A 25,075-nucleotide genomic window follows, 5' to 3' on the forward strand; every position below is an offset into this window, starting at 1 on the left:
AAAATCCACTAGAACCATTAGGATCCTGGTGGTGCAGCATACTAAGTAGCCTACATGGCTTGAAGATGGGAAGTTGCAGGTTAAAATCTACTTGATTTAAACAATACCCCCCAAAAATATAAGGATGTAAAAATATTGAAATGCCATTTCTTTAAAAGTTTGGCAACTTCATATAATAATGTGACATTACATATCAATTTTAGCAGAACATTGTAGCAATGTTTTCAGAACTACTTCCATTCTCGTTGTTTTTAGAACAATTCTGGTTCAACATGTCATAACCTTACAGAAATGGAAGATTTTTTTTGTTTGTTGTTATGTGCGTTTTGAATAACATATCCATCAACATTAGCATAACATTCCTGTAATGTTTCCTCAGAACCACTCCTATTGCTCTCAAATTTTGTTGCGGCAGTATGTTCTAAGAACCTTACCAGAACACATTGTGTTATTACATTTTCTGGCAACCTAATGAGAACCTTGGGGGAATGTTTTGTGGTAGTTTGTACAGATGTTGTGAACAACATTTTAGTGAATGATAGGAAAACATTCCAATGATATTTACTTTCAAACACTGACTTAGAAAAAAAAGTATTTTGTGATAAAAAACTTGACTAAGCTCCACGTGCAAATCGCCCCTCCGCTCATGCAATACATGCTTCCAGCAGGATTCACAACCAACAACTTTGGTTTGCATGCCCTGCGGAAGGACCCTATCATCATGCGGAATAGATGGCTGGAGTTCGTTGCTCCCCAGTGTTGGTGAGTATACAGGTAGCTAGACCATAGACTGCTGGTTATGTATCTGGTTATGTATATTTTGATAAGCATTATCACTATCATTGCTAACATAGCTAACATAAGCTGCCAACTAGATAGCTTGCTAACGTTAGCCTACCTCAATACAATTGGGATTTGGCTTGGAAACACAATAACAATTCAAAAGAAGGCAAATCATTTGTAAGAAACAGCTTGACTTTAGATGCAGTATAACTTTAGCCAGCCAACTAAGAATGAGGGAACCACTGTATTTTAGCCTGCTAACATTAGCATTGCTAACTATTTTTCACAAATGTAGCTAGTATCAGTAATGGCAACATTGCCATCTCTCTAAAGTAAATGTGATGACATCATAATATGACAAAGTTGTTTCCTGCTAATGATTTGCCTACTTTAGCAATGTCATCGTATGTCCATGCCACTCTAAGTTAGTGTAATTTAAACAAAACAGCCACTAGTCTCCAAAGTGCAACCCATGTCTAGGGCACAAATACATATTGGATGCAGCTATGATGGTACTAGCTAACGCATGCCTAACTACAACCGTGTACTAACTAGCACCAACAAAGACAAACATATCCAGGGCAATAGCAAAACATGTCGCAGTTGGTTGCAGGGAGTCACTGGCCTGAATCGAATCCAATCTGGAGCCAGTCAGTCTACATCTGTGAAACATAGAATTAGCTTCCAAATGAGATTACGTTATTTCTTGAGCTATCTTCATAATTGAGGGATGATGACAGTCATTTGTCCCTGTTTTTCTGTTAGATAAAGTGCACAGTTGGGTGCCAGACTGATCCCCGGTCATGAACGGATGCCGGAACCAACCAGAAGGAGAAAATATGGGAATCATGTCCAGCAATGGTTTAACGACCTCCAGAAATAATTGTATTCACTGGTCACTTGCTGTTTTGACAGCTTGTCAGGCAGACCTCCGAATAAAAGTGTGTAATGTGACACAAGTACCCTTGTGAAACCCCCTGCATTGTTGCCAGTCTCCGTCAACCTCTATGAAAAGGACACACCATCATGAGGCCTCTGATAAAAATCCAATCAAATTTTATTGGTCACATACACATGGTTAGCAGATGTTAATGCGAGTGTAGTGAAATTCTTGTGCTTCTAGTTCCGACAGTGCAGTAATATCTAACAAGTAATCTAACAATTCCCCAACAACTACCTAATACACACAAATCTAAAGGGGTGAATGAGAATATGTACATGTAAGTATATGGATCAGCGATGGCCGAGCGGAATAGGCAAGGTGCAGTAGATGGTATATACAGTATATACATGTATATACATGTGATATGAGTAATGTAAGATATGTAAACATTATTTAAGTGCCATTATTTAAAGTGGCATTGTTTAAAGTGACTAGTGATTGGGTCTCAATGTAGGCAGCAGCCTCTCTAAGTTAGTGTCGGCTGTTTAGCAGTCTGATGGCCTTGAGATAGGAGCTGTTTCTCAATCTCTAGGTCCCAGCTTTGATGCACCTGTACTGACCTCGCCTCTGGATGGTAGCGTTCTGGATGGTAGCGGTGTGAACAGGCAGTGGCTCGGGTGGTTGTTGTCCTTGATGATCTTTTTGGCATTCCTGTGACATCAGGTGCTGTAGGTGTCATGGAGGGCAGGTAATTTGCCCCCGGTGATGTGTTGTGCAGACCGCACCACCCTCTGGAGAGCCTTGCGGTTGCGGGCGGTGCAGTTGCAGTACCAGGCTGTGATACAGCCCGACAGGATGCTCTCGATTGTGCATCTGTAAAAGTTTGTCATGGTTTTGGGTGATAAGCCACATTTCTTCAGCCTTCTTCACCACTCTGTCTGTGTTGGTGGACCATGTCAGTTTGTCTGTGATGTGTATGCCCAGGAACTTAAAACTTTCCACCTTCTCCATTGTGACCCAAGTTATTGCCCAAGTTATTGCCTCAACAACAACAGGTAATGTGTGATGTGAAAAGTTGTATTAAAAAATACCCGGATTGATAAAAAAGTAGGCTAACATTATTTGTTGCTTATTTTCTATTAGATGCATATAATGTCTAGGGCATAACCTAGCCTGGTGGATTCAGCCTGATCGCTGTGTTCACCATTCTATTTCTCTTCACATTTTATGATATCTGAAGTGAAATAGAAAGGTGAATGCAGTGATCAGGTTGTTTCCACCATGCTAATCATAACCATCATTGGTAATGTAATCAGTGCTGTGTGTGTGTGTGTGTGTGTGTGTGTGTGTGTGTGTGTGTGTGTGTGTGTGTGTGTGTGTGTGTGTGTGTGTGTGTGTGTGTGTGTGTGTGTGTGTGTGTGTGTGTGTGTGTGTGTGTGTGTGTGTGTGTGGTCTGGGTCTGGGTCTCTGGCAAGGACCTCACCTCTTGCCTGCTCACTCGATGGGGAGAACAGAATTAGGTAGGTTTAGTCTGACCTGTTCAAACTTCAGCATAGTACCTGTTTGTGTGTCAGAAAACACCTATCCTAACTGCCATTCGTAATAGAACAGTGTTTGTGTTCACAGAAACATGTATGGAGCCAGCACATGGAGACTTCCAAGATGATGTGATGAAGTCCAGACTGACAGACAAGCTTGATACTGATGTCTCTGAATAGAGAGAGACCTGGCACTTGGCATAAACACTTTACTCGACACAACTCTTACATGTGTTGTCTTTTTATATTATTGAATTGAATGGTATCAGTCAATATGGGGAGGGGGAACCCTGTTGTATTCTGCACCAGGATCAGGGAACTCCTGTTGTATACTGTCCCGTATACAACAGGAGTTCCCTGATCCTGGTGCAGAATACAACACAGGAAGGTATGACCACTCTGACATGTTTGCCAAGGTAGCCCCATTACCACCAGATAAAATGTTATTAGGCACAGTATCTGTATCGACTGGGAATAACAATGAAAGATGAAATGTGTACAATATTATATTAGCAAAACACTGCTTCTTTTTTATTTACATGGACAACATTTGAAAGTTATCTACATTTGAAAGTTATCAAAGCACTTATTTTAGAATATCTACATAAATTCAACAATTGCATTCTTCTCATATTACTCTGTAGGCTACTGACCTACTCAAGGCTTCCTTCGACATCTCACTATACATCAATCAAATGTATTTATATTTTATTTATTTGATGTCACAAAGTCCTGTACAGAAACCCAGCCTAAAACCCCAAACAGCAAGCAATGCAGGTGTAGAAGCACGGTGTACATCTGCTTGTAGTTATTGAATTCAACCTGTAGGAGTTTTGTTTGTTGTGATTGAGTGGGGGGAACAGCTGCGGGCAAGATTCTGACAGATGGGTGTGTCTTGGTGGTGGCAAGGACACACCCAAGAAACACCCACATCATATCACACCCCCAAGCCAACTCTCGTTTGGGGTCTGTCATGAGGAGCAAGCCAAAAAATGAGGCAAAATCAGCAGTTGCAGTTTCACTTTAATGGGAATCTAATGTTCTGGGAATGTTCCCGGTTTGCTGAGTTGTTTGTTGTTATCAATACACTTCATTGTTTGTTGGGCTTATACAGGATCTGTCACGCCCTGGGGCCTGTTGCACAAAACTAGGATAAGGGATTAAGCCAGGATATCTTGGTGATCCTGGCTCAATTGATCCGTAATCCGGTTGCACTAAAGATGGATAGGGGGCAGGAGGATATGTTATGGTATAAATTACCATGGAGATTTATTCTGTGGAGCTAGCCTGCTCCAGACCAGGCTAAATTCCAGGATCTATTTAATCTCATCCCTAATGTCAGTCAGCAGTCACCACAAATGGAAACCAATAGTTATTTCACTGCTCACTATACATTGTTATCACATATAACTAGACCCACTGTTATTATTTAAACGTTTGTGATCATTAATTTCAATGATTTGGGATAAAAAATGATTTTTAGATGATGTTGCTATCATTAGATAATTTACAGTTTCCCATAGACTATAAGGCTATATATAAAATGATAGAATATTAGGGCCACAGAGGGGAAAAAAACACAAGTCATAATATTGTAACCAGTTGTTTTAAAGGAGGACAGTTGTTAAAATGACAGATGTGGGGCATTTCGTGAAATTGTACTTCAGTATGGTTTCATAAACAAAGACATGCTGATGTGCCAGAATATTAAGTATCACATTGTCATAAGTATCAAAACTGTAAAAACAATATGTAGCTTTTCTGCAGAAAGAACCAGCCTCATAAATTTATGACTTTATCCTTTTTCTTCAGTGTGGCCCTAGTACTCTGTCATATAAACAAATACACATTCCATATGAATATAAAAACACAATGTGTAACATTATGTTCCTTTATTGAATAAGGACAAAACAAAGCAGGTAAACCATCAGCTCCTTTCGAAACTGAAGTCACAGTGACTCTACAAGATGGAAAGCACAGAATCCAAGCATATTATACAAAATGATACATACACATTCAAAGGTCTGTATATAACACACCCTGCATGTCTGCACACTAAAATAAATGCAGGACAAATCCATACACATCAACTGAACAGACAAATGAATGGATGCAGTAGCCTCCCTGCAGCCTTGTATTACACACAGTATACCGCACAAACATCATAAGAGGCCAAATTCGTCAAAAAACGAACCCAAAAAAACCCAAATTCCTCTGCCACCGCAGGACATATTTAACCAAAATTGAAAGCACACATACTAACTAAAATAATTCATACACATATTGGTCCCTCAGCAGCCGACCACTGTCGTCATCAGGGAAGATTGCCGGATTGTCCCAGTCCATGGCTGGTGGCACTCTGGGGGCCCTCTCCTTCCTCAGGCAGGCCACATTGTGGAGGACAGCACAAGCCACAGTAATATCACATGCCCTAACAGGGCTGACCCTTAATTTGTGAAGGCAGTGAAAGCGTGCCTTCAGGAGGCCAAAGGTCATTTCAACTCTGGCCCTGGTCCTGGCATGGGCATGGTTGTAGGCCTGCTGTGCTTCCTGGGGGTCTGTGAAAGGTGTCAGGAGAAAAGGCTGGCAGCCATACCCCCTGTCTCCCAGCAACACACCAGAGAATTCACCTGTCAACACAAAATCTCATCATTACTACCTCATAAACACAGTGATATTCTTGACACAGCCATGATGGTTATAAATAGGGGTTGTGTGGCTTACCTTGTGATAGGCACTGATAGATTTCAGAGGCCCGAAAGATTCTGGAGTCATGGACTGAGCCAGGCCATTTTGCCACAACATTGCTGATCACACAGTCAGCATTGCAGACCATCTGAAATCATAAGATGAGGAATATTACACCAATCAATGCACATCACTGGCAATGCAGAGTGTTCGTCAATGGACAATATCAAAAAGTTATGTTCACCTGAACATTAATGCTGTGAAAGGATTTCCTATTCACAAAATCGGCCTCATGGGCACCTGAGGGGGCTTTTATCCTTATGTGTGTGCAGTCCACTGCACCAATGACATTGGGGAAACCTGTCACACAAAGTAATGAGTATCCTACTATGTGTTAACAGTTGTCCTGTAATTTGTAGATCCTCTTACCTGCAATCCTATAGAACTCCTCTTTGATGTCACAGAGTCTTCTGTGGCCAGGGAAGGAGATGAAGACATCTGCTAATGCTTTGATAGCCAGACACACACTCCTTATTGTGCGGCAAATTGTGGCCTTGTTCAGCTGTTCTGCATCCCCCACTGAGTACAGGAAGGCTCCACTAGCAAAAAAGCGCAAGGCCACACAAACCATTTGCTCCACACTCAGTGCATGGCTCCGTGCAGTGCGGTGCTTAATCCTGGGACCCAGTAGTCTGCATAGATACCTGATGCCATCTGCAGAAAACCTGTATCTTTCATATAGATGGTCATCAGGGAAGGCCAGTGGGTCCAACCGGTCCCTGAAGACCCTTTCTCGCCTGAAGGCTCTCCTCAGCACAAGTGCTTCTTCATCCACCACATCTCGCACGAATGGGCATGCCATTGTCAGAGCAGAAAGGAACACACAATTTTGGGCCTTCATATAGGCTAGTGGCCACACCTGGTGCTGGGGGGGTGGGCAAAAGAGGGCGATGCCTTATAACGATGACTTGGTTGTACTGATTGCTGGGAAAATAAAAAAAACCTTAGAAAGATGCCACCGTCCTGTGTGCTCACAATAAGAGCTCATATGTCATGGCTCACTTGACTTTACGAGAATATACCTAATTTTTATTTTGAGCTGTGTCATCTTCTTGGAGCTGGGGGAGGAAAGAAAAATAATGATTAATACATTTGTGTTACAGTTAGCATACAGTGTACATTGAAGGCATATCTCACCTCCCTCTCAAGTTTTTTTATTTCAAGGTCCAGTTTCCTAATTGTCCTCTTTTTTATTTCGGACTCCAGTGCAAGATTTTCCATCTTTTTCTTCTTGTACTGAATGTCTATGTCTGCCAGTTCTATTTGGCGCCGGAGGTGGTTGCCATACAACTTTCTGATAGCTTGTGAGCTCTGTGAACACAATACAATTAGCGCAGCTGGAATTTGGCAGGATGTGGTGTCCTTTTATTAATACGCACTATGTTGCCAGGCTGGTTTTCCCACTGTATAGCATCTGGGTCCTGTAAAAGAAATTAGATTTTTTGATTTTGATGAGGACTCCTCACCATTGTAGAGTAAATAGTACTTTCACAGTCTTAACATGATACCTCATGCCTTCTGGAATCCAGAGAGATGGTCTCCTCCTCATCATCGTCTCCATCATGTGCTGTTGCTGCTGCACTGGGGCCTTCACCCTATCACATTTAATCGGATTCATATTGAAGCTAGTAGACAAGACATGCCAGGCCTACAGTATGCCTTTGATGGAGTACTCACTGGATCAGCATCGTCTGGTGCTTGTGCTGGTGGCTCTAACAGGAACACAGTGCTGCCAGACACTGCAAGGCAATAGGTAAACCAAAGTCAGACAGTCCAAATTGATTCAATATGAATGTGGTTGTATCCCATGTAGAGATGGAAGGACATACCTTGAATGAAGCGGGTGGCATCTTGGGAGGAACCTATGCTCGTCTCTTTCCCCCCAGGGATCCCCTCTAAGACGGGCCTGCCTTTATTTAGCTCCAAGGCCATGTCCTCTGCTGGGGTAAGGTCAGCCTTTGGTGACCCACCACCCGTGCCTTGTCTGTGGGTATTCTTTTTCACTGCTAAAACAGTACAGACAATGTGTGAGCAGGCACCTTCTGGGTACAATATATGCTTGTGCTTTGTTAAATATTAGTCAGGGACCATACCATTCTGCAGAATGTTCTTGTATTTGATTTTGACCTGCTGCCATGTCCGTTTTGGCCCGTTCATGTTTAATCTACACACACACACACACACACACACACACACACATTTAATGGAGTCACACTGCAAAAAATTACTTGGTATTTTTGTCTTGTTTTCAGTAAAAATATCAAAAAATGTATCATAGCTTTATACAGTGTGATGGAGTTACTTTACACAATTTCACTCATATCTGCAGTGCATTTCAATTAAAAATTTAACCGTTTCATAATTACAGTACAACTGCATTTTTGGAGATGTGAATTAAATATTTGAATTGTAATTGTGATGTTTCAGCGGAGCGGTGAGTGTGTAATTGTGCACTACTTACGCATTCAGGCGGTCTGCAATACTTTGCCACGATTTTTCTCTTTGCTTTATCACTGTGGCGGTGTTGCCTTTCTTCTTAATTATATCTTTTACCTCCTCGTATGCCTCCATGAGGATTTGTGCTTCCGACGGGGAAAAGTACGCGGCTCTAGTTGCCATGGTAAATCAGTTAATCTGTGATCTGTGGCGGGGTCTATTTGAGTGAGCCGTGAGCGCGCACCTATCCAGGATTGGTTTCACCTGGCTTAATGAATCCGTGTCTGCTCATCCTGGCTTGGTCTTTGTGCAACCAATTAAGCCTGGACGCACATGTTTTGGCTTCATTGAGCTCAGCTGAGTCATTTATCCCGGATGTCTTAATTCTACTTTTGTGCAACAGGCCCCTGACCTTAGTTATCTATGTTTTCTTTATTATTTTGGTTAGGTCAGGGTGTGACGAGGGTGGGTATGCTTGTTTTTGTATTTTCTAGTTTTTTTGTATATCTAGGGGTTTTGGTATGTCTAGGTATATGTAGGTCTATGGTGGTCTGAATTGGTTCCCAATCAGAGGCAGCTGTTTATCGTTGTCTCTGATTGGGGATCATATTTAGGTTGCCATTTTCCTTTTTGGTTTTGTGCGTTCTTGTCTATGTGTAGTTGCCTGTTCAGCACTCTTTGTATAGCTTCACGTTTTGTTCAGTGTTCATTCTTATATAAAAGAGAATGTACTCATACCACGCTGCGCCTTGGTCTCCTCCCTACGACGGCCGTGACAGGATCTTAATATGACCACACTGTTGCATGACACATTTTCCTGCACGACAGGAGTGTATTCAAGGTTTACAAATGATTCTAAAGTTTGCAATTTCCACTTCAAAATGTCAGACTTGATTTGCTCTAACACATTATTTATCAACCCATACAAAAATGTCCATTAATTATAATCCACATAGTACACATTTCCTGTTGCTGCAGGATTATTTTCCTGCTGTGAGAAGCTGGTCAAATTAAGATCCTATACCTGGGTAGGTGTCTCGGATGACATCTCCATGAATGTTAGCGGAACATTCCAGTAATGTTTTCTCAGAACCAATTTAATTGAATCCAGACATGATTGGATTCCCTTATCCCTACCTCATTTGCACACACTGTATATAGACTTTTTCTATTGTATTACTGACTGTATGTTTGATTATTCCATGTGTACCTCTGTGTTGTTGTTTGTGTCGCACTGCTTTGCTTTATCTTGGCCAGGTCGCAGTTGTAAATGAGAACTTGTTCTCAACTAGCCTACCTGGTTAAATAAAGGTGAAAAAAAAAAGAAAATGCTGAATATTTTTTTTTTTTTCTTATTATTTTTAAGGATGTTTAGGGAATGTTGTTGGATCAGTCATGACATAACATAACACTAACTTTATAAGAGTATTTAGGGGAATGTTCCCTACTTGTTGTTATCGGTGTCTCGGATGATATCTCCATTAATGTTAGCTGAACATTCCAGTAATGCTTTCTCAGAACAATTTAATTGAATTCAGACATGATTGCTAAAGAATGTTTAGGGAACGTTAGTGGAACAATCGTGTCATAACTTCACACTATAACTTTTTGACAACATTGTGGGAATATTCCCTGCTTGGTGGTTTTAATAACATCTCCATCAACATTATCAGAACATTCCCATAATGTTTTATCAGAACCATTTCGAATACTGTCACGTTTTGTTGTTGCTCTATGTTCTAAAAACATTACTGGTACACTGTGGTTTTACTTTACCTGGAAACCTAATGAGAACGTTTGGGGAATGTTCTGTGGTGGCTGTTACAGATGTTGTGCACAACATTTTAGTGAACATCAAGAGAACATTCTAAGGATACCTTATCTGAATAAAAAAAATATATAAAAAAAAAAAGATTTTGGGATGATATCATCCTGATGTTAGATAAAACCCCAACTAGAACTTAATGGGAATCTTAGCTAATGTTCTGGGAATGTTCTCGATTTGCTGGGAGGTGTGTAAAATATGTTATTTTAGCAGGCTTTACCAAGCACTCTCTTTCTCCCTCTCTTTCTTTCTCATGCCAATAAAACAAACAACGATTTGACAGAGTGCAGCGGAGTATCCCCAGTTGAAATTCAAGAGGTAGATTCTAAATACCAATGTGCTTGACTGTGTGTCCCTTGATTAGCTCTCCTTTAGACAAGCCAGCTTTGATTGTGTCAAGATAGTCTTTCGGGGAGGATTACTTTGAGTACACCCCTGAACTACATTGACATACTGAGGATTTCAAGTATGTCAGGAAGAAAAGCATTAATTGGCATAGAAGTACAGATAGAAGTGATTCAAGAGTTTACTCCATGAGCTACTTTTGCAGGTGCTGTGGAAACTTTCAAAATTATATAAAATTGAACAAGACCGAGCGAGATGAGTGAATATACACTGTTAACACCAAAACTAGTGGCAACTGAGCTGCCATCAATATGAATTGGACGAAACCTTAACTTGAGTATTGAAACACATCATCCTGATATGTTTTGAAACATTACATAGTGTGTTGTAACACCATTTAATCAAGTGTTGTGCAACACCTGGGAGCACTACCAGAAAAGGTTGAAAACACACGTTTGGAGTTTTGAGTTCTGTGTCGTGCATAATTAGTTCCCTTCTCTTTTGGTGCCATTTCCTCCCTCTAAAACCTCCCTCTAAAATCTAAACACTATTATTTGTGTTTCAAATCCTGCAGAATTAGATACATTCTTTTGGGGTATTTTAATGTTGAACATTGATTAATGTATCTGATCGTTTGCCTGTTTAATACATTTTGGGAGGCATTGTTGAGCACAGGGCTCGATCCACCAGCAGTTTATTTTTTTATTTTTTTTATTTCACCTTTATTTAACCAGGTAGGCCAGTTGAGAACAAGTTCTCATTTACAACTGCTACCTGGCCAAGATAAAGCAAAGCAGTGCGACACAAACAACAACACAGAGTTACACATGGAATAAAAAACGTACAGTCAATAACGCAATAGAAAAGTCTATATACAGTGTGTGCAAATGGCGTGAGGAGGTAAGGCAATAAATAGGCCATAGTAGCAAAGTAATTACAATTTAGCAAATTAACACTGGAGTGATAGATGTGCAGATGATGATGTGCAAGTAGAAATACTGGTGCGCAAAAGAGCAAAAAAGTTAATAAAAACAATATGGGGATGAGGTAGGTAGATTGGATGGGCTATTTACAGATGGGCTGTATACAGCTGTAGCGATCGGTTAGCTGCTCAGATAGCTGATGTTTAAAGTTAGTGAGGGAGATATGTCTCCAACTTCAGCGATTTTTGCAATTCGTTCCAGTCATTGGCAGCAGAGAACTGGAAGGAAAGGCGGCCAAAGGAGGTGTTGGCTTTGGGGGTGACCAGTGAGATATACCTGCTGGAGCGCGTGCTATGGGTGGGTGTTGTTATCGTGACCAGTGAGCTGAGATAAGGCGGAGCTTTACCTAGCAAAGAATTATAGATGACCTGGAGCCAGTGGGTCTGGCTACGAATATGTAGCGAGGGCCAGCCGACGAGAGCATACAGGTCGCAGTGGTGGGTGGTATATGGGGCTTTGGTGACAAAACGGATGGCACTGTGATAGACTGCATCCAGTTTGCTGAGTAGAGTGTTGGAGGCTATTTTGTAAATGACATCGCCGAAGTCAAGGATAGGTAGGATAGTCAGTTTTACGAGGGTATGTTTGGGGGCGTGAGTGAAGGAGGCTTTGTTGTGAAATAGGAAGCCGATTCTAGATTTAATTTTGGATTCGAGATGTTTAATATGAGTCTCGAAGGAGAGTTTACAGTCTAGCCAGACACCTAGGTATTTGTAGTTGTCCACATATTCTAAGTCAGAACCGTCCAGAGTAGTGATGCTAGTCAGGTGGGCGGGTGCGGGCAGCGATCAGTTGAAGAGCATGCATTTAGTTTTACTAGCGTTTAAGAGCAGTAACTAGAGGTTTTACAGAAAGCATTACAGGGTACTGTATTTTCCTCTACAATTAAAAGTAGGAAATGTGGGAACGCAATTTTGGCAGTTTTTATATCCGTTCATCATGATCCATTACACCTGATGGTAAGCTGCTTTATACTAATATAGAAGTATACTTTTATTTTTTCAAACATGCATCCAACATTTTTTTAAATAATAATAAAGTAGAAAAATGACCCACAATCCTCAATAAATACAGCCACGTACAAGATAGGAAGTGCAAGGAGATTAAAACCAGACTTCCAATGATTAAAATCACAACATTTTCTCTATCATTGGTTATCCTCATAAAATATATTTACAAGTTGTGCAACATATTACGTTGGGTTGAAACGACTTACATTATTTTTTATTAAGTATATGTTGGTTGTTTTTGTTTTAAGTCAATTTCAATTCACACCAGAATAAGGTTTTACAGTGTGGCTGTGTAGTTGAGTGTGTAATATTCCGATGAAATGTGCCATAATACTGTTCCAGAAGTTGGGGGTTGAATTCCTGCTTCCACTCACCCACTCCTTCACTGTCTTTTCCTGTTTCTGAAGTCTAAAAACCTTGAAAAATGAAGGTGGAATTTCACAAAAATATTTTACATAGCCCTTATCATCAATCAATATTTAGGCTATAAACCATTTGCATTTCTTAACCATTTGATTGTATGAGTGTCACACCCTGATCTAGTTCACCTGTCCTTGTGATTGTCTCCACCCCCTACAGGTGTTGCTTATTATCCCCGTTGTATTTATCCCTGTGTTTCCTGTCTCTCTGTGCCAGTTCGTCTTGTTTGCCAAGTCAACCAGCAGTTTTCCTTGCTCCTATTTTTCCCCAGTCTCTGTTTGTTTCTAGTCCTCCTGGTGCTTTTCTGTCCTGACTCCTGTGCCTGTTCTGACTACCAGTCTGTCTATCCCCTTGTACTGTTTTGGACTCGGCCTGACCTCGAGACTGCCTTTTGTCTGGTACTATTTGGACTCTGACCTGGTTTATGAACTCTCGCCTGTCCCCGACCTGCCTTTGCCTACTCCCTTTGTTATAATAAATATCGCAGCTCTACCATCTGCCTCCTGTGTCTGCATTTGGGTCTCGCCTTGTGCTCTTTTAATGAGAGACACAGTGTTTTGATGCTGCCTTTTACATGCACTGAAACCCCAAAAAGTGTTATCGCAAAACTCTCTTAAAAACACCAATATTCAGATTGAATAACCACTTTGGGTGTTTCAGAGTACTTCTATTCTGTTTTAAAACACTTTCTGTGTATAATAACACTTGCAATGGGTTTACTGTAGAGGCAAACACCCTCCAAACACCAGATTTACGGTTACGTGCACTACTTTCCATGGTTTTATTACACAATCATGGTGTTTTAAATATGTCTATTTTTACATTGTAGCTATACATAACTGCCCTTAACAGGAGTTTGGTTATGTACATTTTTTTGCCACCTCTCTTGCTATATACTGTATGTATTCACATAAGATTTGTATTCACATATAGTCTTTACTTCACAAGCATCTTTTCAAAACAAAATCAAGTTACGAGTGCAAATTGAATTCGACCCTGAGTCGAATTCCATCGGGACGAAAAATCCATTGTATATAAAGCCATTGTATATTTTGTATTTTATTCTCTACACACGACTACACTGTCAGCCTTGGTATCTAGGCTATTTAGATACTTTTCAGATAACAGTAGGTCCTTGTACAATAAAAAAATATGATTATGAAATTTGTCAATCAGATTATTAAAGGTTCACTGTGATTGATAATTAATATTTTTCATAGGAAGCACATGCGCTGAAAGTTTAAAAACATGTTGTTAATTACCCCCTCAGAACATCTGTCCTGCTTTATTTGCCTGTAGCTTTTTGACCAGTGGTGGACCTGCAAACATAAGTCTTCCTCCACAGGATCGTCTGCTGTTAGTGTGGGGGTTAATTTGATAATAAGCTAGATGGACACATAATAACTGCAGTCAGTAAGCAGACCACTGAGAAGCAACCACGCATCTGCTCCAGGTTTTTAAATATAGATTTCACCCTGGAGGGTGTAACTAATAAATGTGACCTTGAATGAGTCATTAATTAGATTAATTTCTCTCCAATCATGTCCTTTTGCAGACAGGACTGGCACAGGAGCAGCCCAGGAGTCAGGACTCTGCTCCGCTCGGCTGCTACACTACTTTCCTGTGGGGACAGGATGGGGGCAGTAGAAAACACTACACAGCTCATTTCAGAGAGCAGTCTTAGGTCTTGGAGGAATGCCAAGTTTAAGTACAAACTAACAGTAATGATGTGATCTAATGTGCTGAGACAGATGAGATCACCACAAATCTGCTGAGATTTACTAATAGATCTTGAAGCAACATTGGTATACGACAATGATTAAGACGCATGAATACACAACTTCACAATGGATGTCAAAATAGTGTTTTCTAAGTTATTTTAAATGTCAATGTCATCCTTTCAGTACTGTATGCAGTGCCATCAGAAAGTATTCATACTCATTGACTTATTCCACATTTTGTTGTGTTACAGCCTGATTTCAAAATGGATTAAATCGATTTTTTGTCACCCATCTACACACACTACCCTACCCCATAAAGAAAAATTGAAAATATGTTTAAAGAAATTCCAGCAAATGTTTTGAAAATTAAATACAGAAATATCTAATTTACATAAGTATTCATACACCTGAGTCAATATATGTTCGAATCACCTTTGGCAGCGATTACAGATTTGAGTCTTTCTGGGTACGTCTCTAAGAGCTTTGCACACCTGTATTGTACAAACATCTTCAAGCTTTGGTGATCATTGCTAGACAACACTTTTTAGGTCTTGCCACAGATGTTCAAGCAGATTTAAATCTTATGTTGTCTTAAGGGTAAAACATTACCCGCCACTATGTTTAACAGCAGAGAAAACCCCCTAAATGATATTTTTTCAACTTGAAATTTGATGACTTTTCCTAGAGTGACCCCAACATTAGAAAAAGTGAAACATCGCCTTTGTTCATATTTCCATGAAAGCTGTACACCACCAGGGTACAGAGATTGTCTTAAGGTAATTTTTGACCCGGCAGTTATAAAATAATTTATACTCCACAAAATCCACAAAGACACACACAAAAACTCACAATGAGAAATGGAGATGATGTGTGCTACTGATTGAACTCAGACAAAACTAAAACTTTCTTGTGCATGTGCAGCTACTCCCCTCCACGACCGCACACATGACTCAAGTTCACAGACAAAATAAACAACATTTCAGACAAAATAAACCAAATTATAGACAAAATAAAAATGTATTGAAAGCATTGTTTACTATTGTGGAATGCAGTCAGAGGCTATAAAGGTGCTGCAGATGACAGTCCCCCCAGTAGTCTCTTTGCTGAAGCCATGAGTGCACGTTTCTGTGCCCAACAGGTCGTAGATCAGATTTTTTCAGATGTCCAGGAGGAGCAAGAGAACATTGATTTAGAAGAGGAGGAGGTATCTGAAGAAGAAGATGGGGAAGAATACAACCCAGAGCACAATGCATCATCTTCAGATGAAGAAGAAATCCCCAAGCTGAAAGAGAGACATTTTTGTCGAAGAATAGCAAAATAATATGGTCCTTGTCACCATATGACAACCAAGGCATAAGGTCATAAGTCATAAGGATGACCCCAGTGCCCACAAGTCATGCAGTTGCCATGCCGAGGACATCACCTCAACATTCTACATGTTCATCACACCAGCAATCAAAAAAATCATCCTGGAGATGACAAATTTTGAGGGTTTCTGTAAATATGGAGACAACAGGAAAAGGATGGATAAGATTGACCTGCGTGCCTACATAGGGCTGCTAATCTTAGCCGGTGTGTATAGGTCCCGAAGCGAAGCTACATGTAGTCTCTGGGATGCAGAGAGTGGAAGGGTGATTTCCCGTGCCACGATGCCACTGAAAGTCTTTCACACTTTCTCAAGAATGCTACGATTTGATAACCGTGAGTCAAGACCTGCAAGACATGTGAGAGACAAACTGGAGGCCATAAGAGAGGTCTGGGAGAAGTGGGTGGAGCGTCTGTCATACCTCTGCAACCCTGGGCCTGAAGTAACAGTGGACGAGCAACTTGTTCCATTCAGAAATGGATCTGCTACTTTCTTAGGCTATACAAGTGCTATCTCTTGTTTAAAAAATGATGTTTACACCTATGCAGTACCTTTAGCAATAATAATAATAATAATAAACCTCTACTTTAGTAAAGAAAACAATCATGACAGGGGTGTTGTAATAAAAACGAGTCGTGTCCACTGATTAAATGCAGTCATTCTGCATTATGAAGAGGGAAAATCCACATATTCCCAAAGTTTGTAATGAATGACAGGTTGTTTCTTCATGCAAAATATATTTGGGATTTAAAATTCAATTAAGCTGCTCTATTTTAGGGGTTTAGTGAAGGCGGATCATTTTTTACCTTCAGGACAACGGGAGTATACAGAATGCTAAGACTACACAAGGGTTAAGACAAAACTGTAACTCGGTCACTCAGGAACATTCACTGTAGTCTTGGTAAGCAACTGGTCCTGTGTTTAAGGTTATTGTCCTGCTGAAAGGTGAATATGTCTCCCAGTGTGTGTTGGAAAACAGACTGAACCAGGTTTTCCTCTAGAATTTTGGCCGTTTCTTTTTATCATAAAAAACTCCCTAGTCCTTGCCGATGACAAGAATACCAATAACATGATGCAAACATCACTATGCTTGAAAATATGAAGAGCAGTACTCAGTGATGTGTTGTATTGGATTTGCCGCAAACATAATGCTTTGTATTCAGGACATAAAGTTCATTTCTTTGCCACATTTGTTTTTCAGTTTTACTTTAGTGCCTCATTGCAAACAGGATGCATGTTTTGGAATATTTTTATTCTGTACAGGCTTCCTTCTTTTCACTCTGTCATTTAGGTTAGTATTGTTGAGTACTTTCAACAGTGTTGATCCATCCTCAGTTTTCACCTAGCTCAGCTATTAAACTCTGTAACTGTTTTAAAGTCACCATTAGCTTCTTGGTGTCACGCCCTGACCTTAGAGAGCCTTTTTATTTCTCTATTTGGTTAGGTCAGGGTGTGATTTGGGTGGGCATTCTAGTTTGTTTATTTCTTTGTTGGCCGGGTATGGTTCCCAATCAGAGGCAGCTGTCTATCATTGTCTCTGATTGAGGATCATACTTAGGCAGCCCTTTTTCCCACCTTCTGTTGTGGGATCTTGTCTTTGTATAGTTGCTGTCTAGCGCTACAGAGCTTTACATTCGTTTGTATTTTGTTGTGTTTTGGTGTCATTTTAAATAAAAGTAAAATGTACACCTACCACGCTGCACCTTGGTCTTCATCCAACGACGGACGTAACACTTGGTGAAATCCCTGCAACTGAGTTAGGAACGACGCCTGTATCTTTGTAGTGACTGGGTGTATTGATACACCATCTAAAGTGTAATTAATAACTTCACGATGCTCAAAGGGATATTCAATGTCAGTTTATTTATTTTTTACCCATCTACCAACAGGTGACCTTCTTTGCGAGGCATTGGAAAACATTCCTGGTCTTTGTGGTTGAACCTGTGTTTGAAATGTACTGCTTGACTGAGGGACCTTACAGATCATTGTATGTGTGAGGTTCAGAGATGAGGTAGTCATTCAAAAATTATGATAAAACGTATTATTGCACACAGGGTGAGTCCATGCAACTTATTATGTGACTTGTTATTAAGCAAATGTTTACCCCTAGACTTATTCAGGCTTGCCATATCAAAGGGGTTGAATACTTATTGACTCAGAACATTTCATCTTTTTGTTTTTAATACATTTGTATACATTTTGAAAAACATAATAATGACATTATGGGGTATTGTGTGTAGGGGAATAACACAAAATTTGGAAAAAGTCAAGGGGTGTGAATACTTTCTGAAGGCACAGTACACTCTTAAAAAAAGGTGCTATCTAGAACCTTAAAGGGTTCCTCGGCTGTCCCCATAGGATAACCCTTTGAAGAACCCTTTTGATTGCAGGTAGAACCCTTTTAGGTTCTATGTAGAACCTTTTGTACAGAGGGTTTTACCTAGAACCAAAAAGGGTTTTACCTGGAACCAAAAAGGTTCTCCTATGGGGACAGCCGAAGAACACATTTTTTTAAGAGCATAAATATAACCTTGTGTAATAATACCCATGGTCACAGGTTCTTGGTACATTATGTATCTATCCTGTTACATGATAGCCCTGTGAATGACATGACATGTCATTAAATAAGAAATAAGTGCTGTCTTGGGGTAGACATTGGGGTGACACTTGGTTGTTAAATGAAAAAGAATAAACATGCAGTATTCTGTCAGATACAGTAATATAAAGCATTGCCCACAGCAGGGTAGCAACATTGCCAAAAAACATGTTTTATTTAGCTGACGAACAAACTATTGTCTGTTGATTGACAGCTGTCATATGTGCTGAATATTCCAAATGGAATGCTGAAGTTTTCATGTCTTTGGTCTCCTTGGAGACAGTGTTGAAAAGTGCTGTCTTCCTTGAAGGCAATTAAACAGTTGTACTTGATTTCCCATGTCACTTTACAATCTGGGGATCCAGATGTTGGGCAGAGTCTCTGTTGCAAAATCTGAAACAAAATAAATATTTACCATATCTAAACCCTTGCTGCAGATGATGCCACATGTTAAAATGACTGCAGGCTGTTGCAAAGTATGGGGGTGTGGTACAGTATACTGTATAGAACTTACCTTGACCTCGCCTGTAGACCTTATTTACAACATTGTAGATCATGTTGTTTGCACAGGCATTTACAATGTAAAGCTGTCCATTGCTTAATCAATCGTTCCAACAATGTGAGATTACATAAATTGTCTCAGCTCTGTTTATCACGCTCCCCCTCCTCCGTGTCAGCCTTCTTTTATCCTTGGCTTGATTATTTTTATCCTCAGCCTCTGTACCTCCCAGCGGAGGTAAATCGACCATCATACAGCATGCACAGGTATAGGTTATTCCATTCATCAAAATGTCACTGCTGATGGCATGTTAAATTATCCATGCATTTTCTTCGCCGGTCCTTTTGCTAACAAAGCTACCTCAGGCGGAAGCCAGAGTTTCTGAGGTTGACTCGATGCAGCCACCCCGGGGAGCTCATGTTGTAAGGCCTCTTGTTAATTTGTCGTTTTATCACATGACATAACTGAATCTGATACACGTGAAGGAAATGATATACAGTTTCTTCAGAAAGTATTCATACCCCTTTAGTTATTCCACATTTTGTTAAAAAAACTAGTTTTAAAATTACAAAAATATCTAATTTGCATAGGTATTCACACACGAGTCAATACTTTGTAGACGCACCTTTGCCGGCAATTACAGCTTTGAGTCATCTTAGGGTTGTTTGTATCAGCTTTGCACATCTGGATTTGGGGATTTTCTCCCATTCTTCCTTGCAGATTTTCGAAAGCTCTGTTAAATTAGATGGGGAACAGCAATCTTCAACTCTTTCCACATATTTTCAATGGGATTCAAGTCTGGGCTTTGGCTGGGCCACTCACTTTCACATTTCAGTATTGCTTTGGCTGTATGCTTGGGGTCATTGTCCTGTTGGAGCATAAATATTCACCCCTGTGTCTAAGGTTGTTTGCACAATGAAGCAGGGATTTGCCTGTATTTGGCTTAATTCATTGTTCCCTCCATCCTTACCTGTCTTCCAGTCCCTGCTGCTGAAAAGCATCCCCATAGCATGATGCTGCCACCACAATGCTTCATGGTAGGGATAATGTTAGATGGGTGATGAGCTGTGCCTATAAGGGCACAAGGCGAGACACAGATGCAGACACAGGAGGCAGATGGTTGGAGTCTTAGATGTTTATTAATCCAAAAAGAGGTAGGCAAGAGAATGGTAGTGTACAGGCAAAAGGTCAAAACCAGTTCAGAGTCCAGTAGGTACTGAAGGGCAGGCAAGCTCGAGGTCAGGGCAGGTAGAATGGTCAGGCAGGCGGGAATGGAGTCCAGAAAACAGGCAACGGTCAAAACCTGGAGGACTAGCAAAGAGAAGAGAAAAAAGAGTATGGGAAAAAAACATGCTGGTTGACTTGACAAACATACAAGACAAACTGGCACAGAGAGACAGGAAACACAGGGATAAATACACTGTGGAAAATAAGTGACACCTCTAGGGGGTGGAGACAATCACAAGGACAGGTGAAACAGATCAGGGTGTGACAGTGCCTGGTTTTTCTCCAGACATAACGCTTTGCATTTAGGCCAAATAGTTACATTTTTGTTTCATCAGACCACAGAATATGTTGCCTTATGATTGCAGAGTCTTTCACGTGCCTTTTTGCAAACTCCAGGCGTCCTGTCACATGCCTTTTTCTCAGGAGTGGCTTCCACCTGGCCACTCTCCCAGACTGTTGTCCTTCTGGCAGGTGTTCCAATCTCAGCCAAGGAACTCTGTAATTCTGTCAGCGTGGTCATTGAGTTCTTGATCATATCCCTGACCAATGTCCTTCTTGCCAGTATGCTCAGTTTGGTCGGATGGCCAGCTGTAGGTAGAGTCTAGGTAGTTCCACATTTTTTAAATTTCCCAATGATAGAGACCACTGTGCTCTTGGAAACGTTCAACACTCTAGAAATCGTTTTATACCCTTCCCCAGATATATGCCTCATCACAATTCTATCCCGGAGATCTACGGACAGTTCCTTGGGCTTCATGGTATAATTTCTGCTCTGACATGCACTGTCAAGTGTGGGACTATATGTAGACAGGTGTGTTTCTTTCTTAATCATGTCCAAACAATTGGCCACAGGTGGACTCTGATCATCCTTTCAAGTTGTAGTGACATCTCAAGGATGATCAAAGAAAATTGGATGCACCTGAGCTCAATTTGGAGTGTCATAGCAAAGGGGTGTGCATACTTAAGTAAATGGGATATTTCTGTATTTAAATTTCAATACATTTGCAAACATTTCTAAAAACATGTTTTCCCTTTGTCATTATGGGGTATTGTGCGTAGATGGGTGAGAAAAAACATCTATTTAATACATTTTGAATTCAGGCTGTAACACAACAAAATGTGGAAGTCAAGGGGGTGTAAGGCACTGTGTACCAGAGGCTTTGTTGGTTATACATAGGATGTGAGCTAAGTGTGTGTTACAACACATTATAGGGGTTATAAATTGGCTAGAATGACTGTATCAAATCTTATTTTTATTAGCACCCTTATGAATATCACAAAGATGAATTGATGATTAAATCAAAGCTTGAAGCTCAAAATGGGAACCTTATGTGCAAAACAAATGCTTGCAACCAATTCTGCTGTGGCATTTTTTTTAACTTGAATCATGTAGCCTTTAAAGTGGTGGAGGGTCAAAATAAACATTTATTTTGAAGTTTAATTAAATCAGTTCCCAGGACAAATTGACTGGATGACTGACAGGCTGGGGCTACTTGGCTACAGGCAAAAGTAATTGGAGGAGAGTGGTAGAAAGAAAGCTTTTTGAATGTGTCAGTCTAAATTCCTTTTAGACACAGCAACTGGATATGCACATATTTATTAGCAGATGTTGACTGTGCACTTCTAATTCAATGAATTTACAATTTTATCTACAATTTACCCTGTCACAACTTAACACCTGCAGGCACTAGACAGTATTGTACAGGTTTGCAATGTATTGCTTTGATGCATCTGGAAATCTATAGCAGCTGCAGAATTATATGTTAATATCCAATGTTGTTGTCACCATGCTCATTGACAACACAATTTCACACCGTAATTTATTCAAAGCAAGTGCTATACAAGTCACTGTATGGTACGCAACACACTATGCTGATGTATCCATTATGCATGAATGTAAAGGAAGCGCCTGCCAGATATTGTAGGTGTAAAATTGTCTTTGAACACCACCAGATAGACATTCATAGGTTTCATAATGGAATAATTCATTGTTAAAAATAACTTTATGCTAAGCATTGTAACGATACAATACTGCAGAAACATTACTAGCCTACTGTATTCAGACCAATGAAAGCTTTGATGTTGTACATGATTTGTTCATACCACAGAACGTTTAAAAAAAAAAAATTCATCCAAGAATATTCCTATCTTTTGTATTGTACGATAAAGATTATTTAGAATAATTTAGAACAAAAAGTGTATGAATATTACATCAATATATCCAAAGATCTAAAATATACAATATGCCTAAAATCTTGAAGGCTGGGGGATTTTACTTCATTGACATATACTTCAGAAAGTTCAGGTATATTTCTAATATTCATACCCCAGAGTTAGAGAATAGTGATTGTGCTATCCACACCCCCTCACGTGACAATCACAATATTACAGGACAAATGCATGGTAATAACATATGTAATTATTTTGTTCTTTCCACAATATTTTCCACATAAATACATACAAATGGCAGCATGACTGTACACAATCGTACAATCATCAAGTTTGCAGACGACTCAACAGTAGTAGGCCTGATTACCAACAATGACGAGACAGCCTACAGGGAGGTGGTAAGGGCCCTGGGAGAGTGGTGCCAGGAAAATAACCTCTCACTCAACATAAACAAAACAAAGGAGGTGATCGTGGACTTCAGGAAACAGCAGAGGGAGCACGCCCCTATCCACATCGACGGGACCGCTGTGGAGAAGGTACACATCACTGACAAAATGAAATGGTCCACCAACACAGACAGTGCGGTGAAGAAGGCTCAACAGCGCCCCTTCAACCTCAGGAGGCTGAAGAAATTTGGATTGGCCCCTAAAACCCTCACAAACTTTTACAGATGCACAATTGAGAGCATCCTGTCGGGCTGTATCACCGCCTGGTACTGCAACTGCACAGCCCGCAACCGCAGGGCTCTCCAGAGGGTGGTGCAGTCTGTCTAACGCATCACCGGGGGAAACTACCTGCCCTCCAGGACACCTACAGCACCCGATGTCACAGGAAGCCCAAAAAGATCATGAAGGACATCAACCACCCGAGCCACGGCCTGTTCACCCCGCTATCATCCAGAAGGCGAGGTCAGTACAGGTACATCAAAGTTGGGACCGGGAGACTGAAAAACAGCTTCTATGTAAAGGCCATCAGACTGTTAAATAGCCATCACTAGCCGGCTTCCACCCGGTTACGCAACCCTGCACCTTAGAGGCTGCTGCCCTATATACATAGACTTGGAATCACTGGCCACTAATAATGGAACACTAGTCACTTTAATAATGTTTACATACTTAAATAATGTTTACATACTGCTTTACTCATTTCATATGTATATAGTGTATTCTATTCTACTGTATTTTAGTCAATGCCACTCCGACATTGCTCGATTTAATGTTTCTATATTTATTAATTCCATTCTTATACTTTAAGATGTGTGTGTATTGTTGTGTATTGTAAGATATTACAGCACTGTTGGAGCTAGGAACACAAACATTTCTTTACACCCGCAATAACATCTGCTAATATGTGTATGAGACCAATAAAATTAGATTTGATTTATTTGAACTAGTTTGTTACATTGTAATTACTCTGGTCTAAGCCCTGTGTAATGTAGCGTGTGGCCATGTTCTTGATTCTGGTCATACATGACAATTCTTCATCTGTCTGCTCCAGCAGTGCTGTGAGCCAGCTGGAAGTGGCCAGGGACTTGGCTGAGTGCTGTTACCACATGGAGGACTGGAGTGGATTGGACTTGCCCACCTGTGTCTCTGAGGCAGCCATGTCATCTTCACTGTACAGCCTACACATGAGACATATCGATTAAGACCTTCAGACCTTCTCATACCTCTGCCTTTTATGATTGCATTGCTGCAAGATTTCAATCTTTTAGCGCTTTCTCTTCAAAAGTAGCGATACCTTTTTGTCTACAAATCATGGTGCGAGGCTGGATCTGGACATGGCAGTGGTGGACTGGAGTTGAGTGTTCTATGTTCACAGCTGTAAATTGCGACTGTGTGTGAGCAGTAGCCCACGATTACAACCTCTCATGCTGTCATTTTCTGTTACTCATGACAGATAACCAGAGGTAGTCCAATAGTCCAGGTCTCATGTTTTAAAAGGTATTTTAGGATCATTCAATCTAATTTAGAAAATGCCAAAAGCGACATTAGTATCAAAAGTGTATGTGTTGCAAGATTTATTTCAAAACTTGGATGCAATAATTTATTCTGCATTAAACCTAAACAGTGTGGATACTCAAACACTATTAGATGCAGCATGTTTTGACTTAAGTTCCACACGGAATATTTAAGCAATATGGCAAGTTTGACAACAGCATAATGTTTTTCTGTGTGCAAAATGACAACATGCCACCCAAGAAAAATATTTTGATTGAACATTTAAATGACTCATCAATGGCTTCATTGCAGGACCAATGATTACTATAATTGGCACAACCAGATGCACATCACAGTGCCATCCATCTACTAGGAGACAGTAGTTTTAATTTGATGTTGTCAGCAAAAACACAATTGACAGGGAATTGCTGCTTGTAATACAGTCTCTGGTACCATCGCAGCAACTGTGCAACACACATACTGTTATAAGTGTTTGCTTGTGTTGTAACCAGGGGTGAAAGTAGATTTAATTTCTTACCGGTACTGGACACCCATGTGTGCACATAATTTTTTTTTAATACTACCA

The 25,075-nt window shown here is 40.4% G+C and overlaps 1 protein-coding gene and 1 long non-coding RNA gene across 4 annotated transcripts; one reads left to right on the top strand and one right to left on the bottom strand.

Annotated features, from left to right (window-relative positions):
• Window positions 1–377: 377 nt before the first annotated feature.
• LOC139537258 (uncharacterized) lies at window positions 378–1,742 on the top strand. Its single transcript, XR_011667493.1, has 2 exons — window positions 378–762; window positions 1,549–1,742. It is a non-coding gene; the product is annotated as an uncharacterized lncRNA (long non-coding RNA).
• Window positions 1,743–6,624: 4,882 nt separating this feature from the next.
• LOC139537259 (uncharacterized) lies at window positions 6,625–8,804 on the bottom strand. 3 transcript variants are annotated; one of them, XM_071338377.1, is made up of 8 exons: window positions 8,046–8,804; window positions 7,782–7,958; window positions 7,630–7,691; window positions 7,461–7,547; window positions 7,332–7,373; window positions 7,090–7,263; window positions 6,975–7,010; window positions 6,625–6,876 (listed from the first exon to the last, which is right to left on the bottom strand). In XM_071338377.1, exons 1-7 carry the CDS (start codon window positions 8,107–8,109, stop codon window positions 6,975–6,977), a joined length of 642 nt encoding a protein of 213 aa, XP_071194478.1. In that variant the 5' UTR covers window positions 8,110–8,804; the 3' UTR covers window positions 6,625–6,876. The 3 variants fall into 3 exon arrangements, 2 of the variants coding, with proteins under 2 accessions (XP_071194478.1, XP_071194477.1); XR_011667494.1 differs by having other exon boundaries at window positions 6,975–7,263; XM_071338376.1 differs by having other exon boundaries at window positions 6,625–7,263.
• Between the last annotated feature and the right edge of the window lie 16,271 nt (window positions 8,805–25,075).

This window comes from Salvelinus alpinus, chromosome 13 (assembly GCF_045679555.1).
Source record: "Salvelinus alpinus chromosome 13, SLU_Salpinus.1, whole genome shotgun sequence".
NCBI lineage: Eukaryota > Metazoa > Chordata > Actinopteri > Salmoniformes > Salmonidae > Salvelinus > Salvelinus alpinus.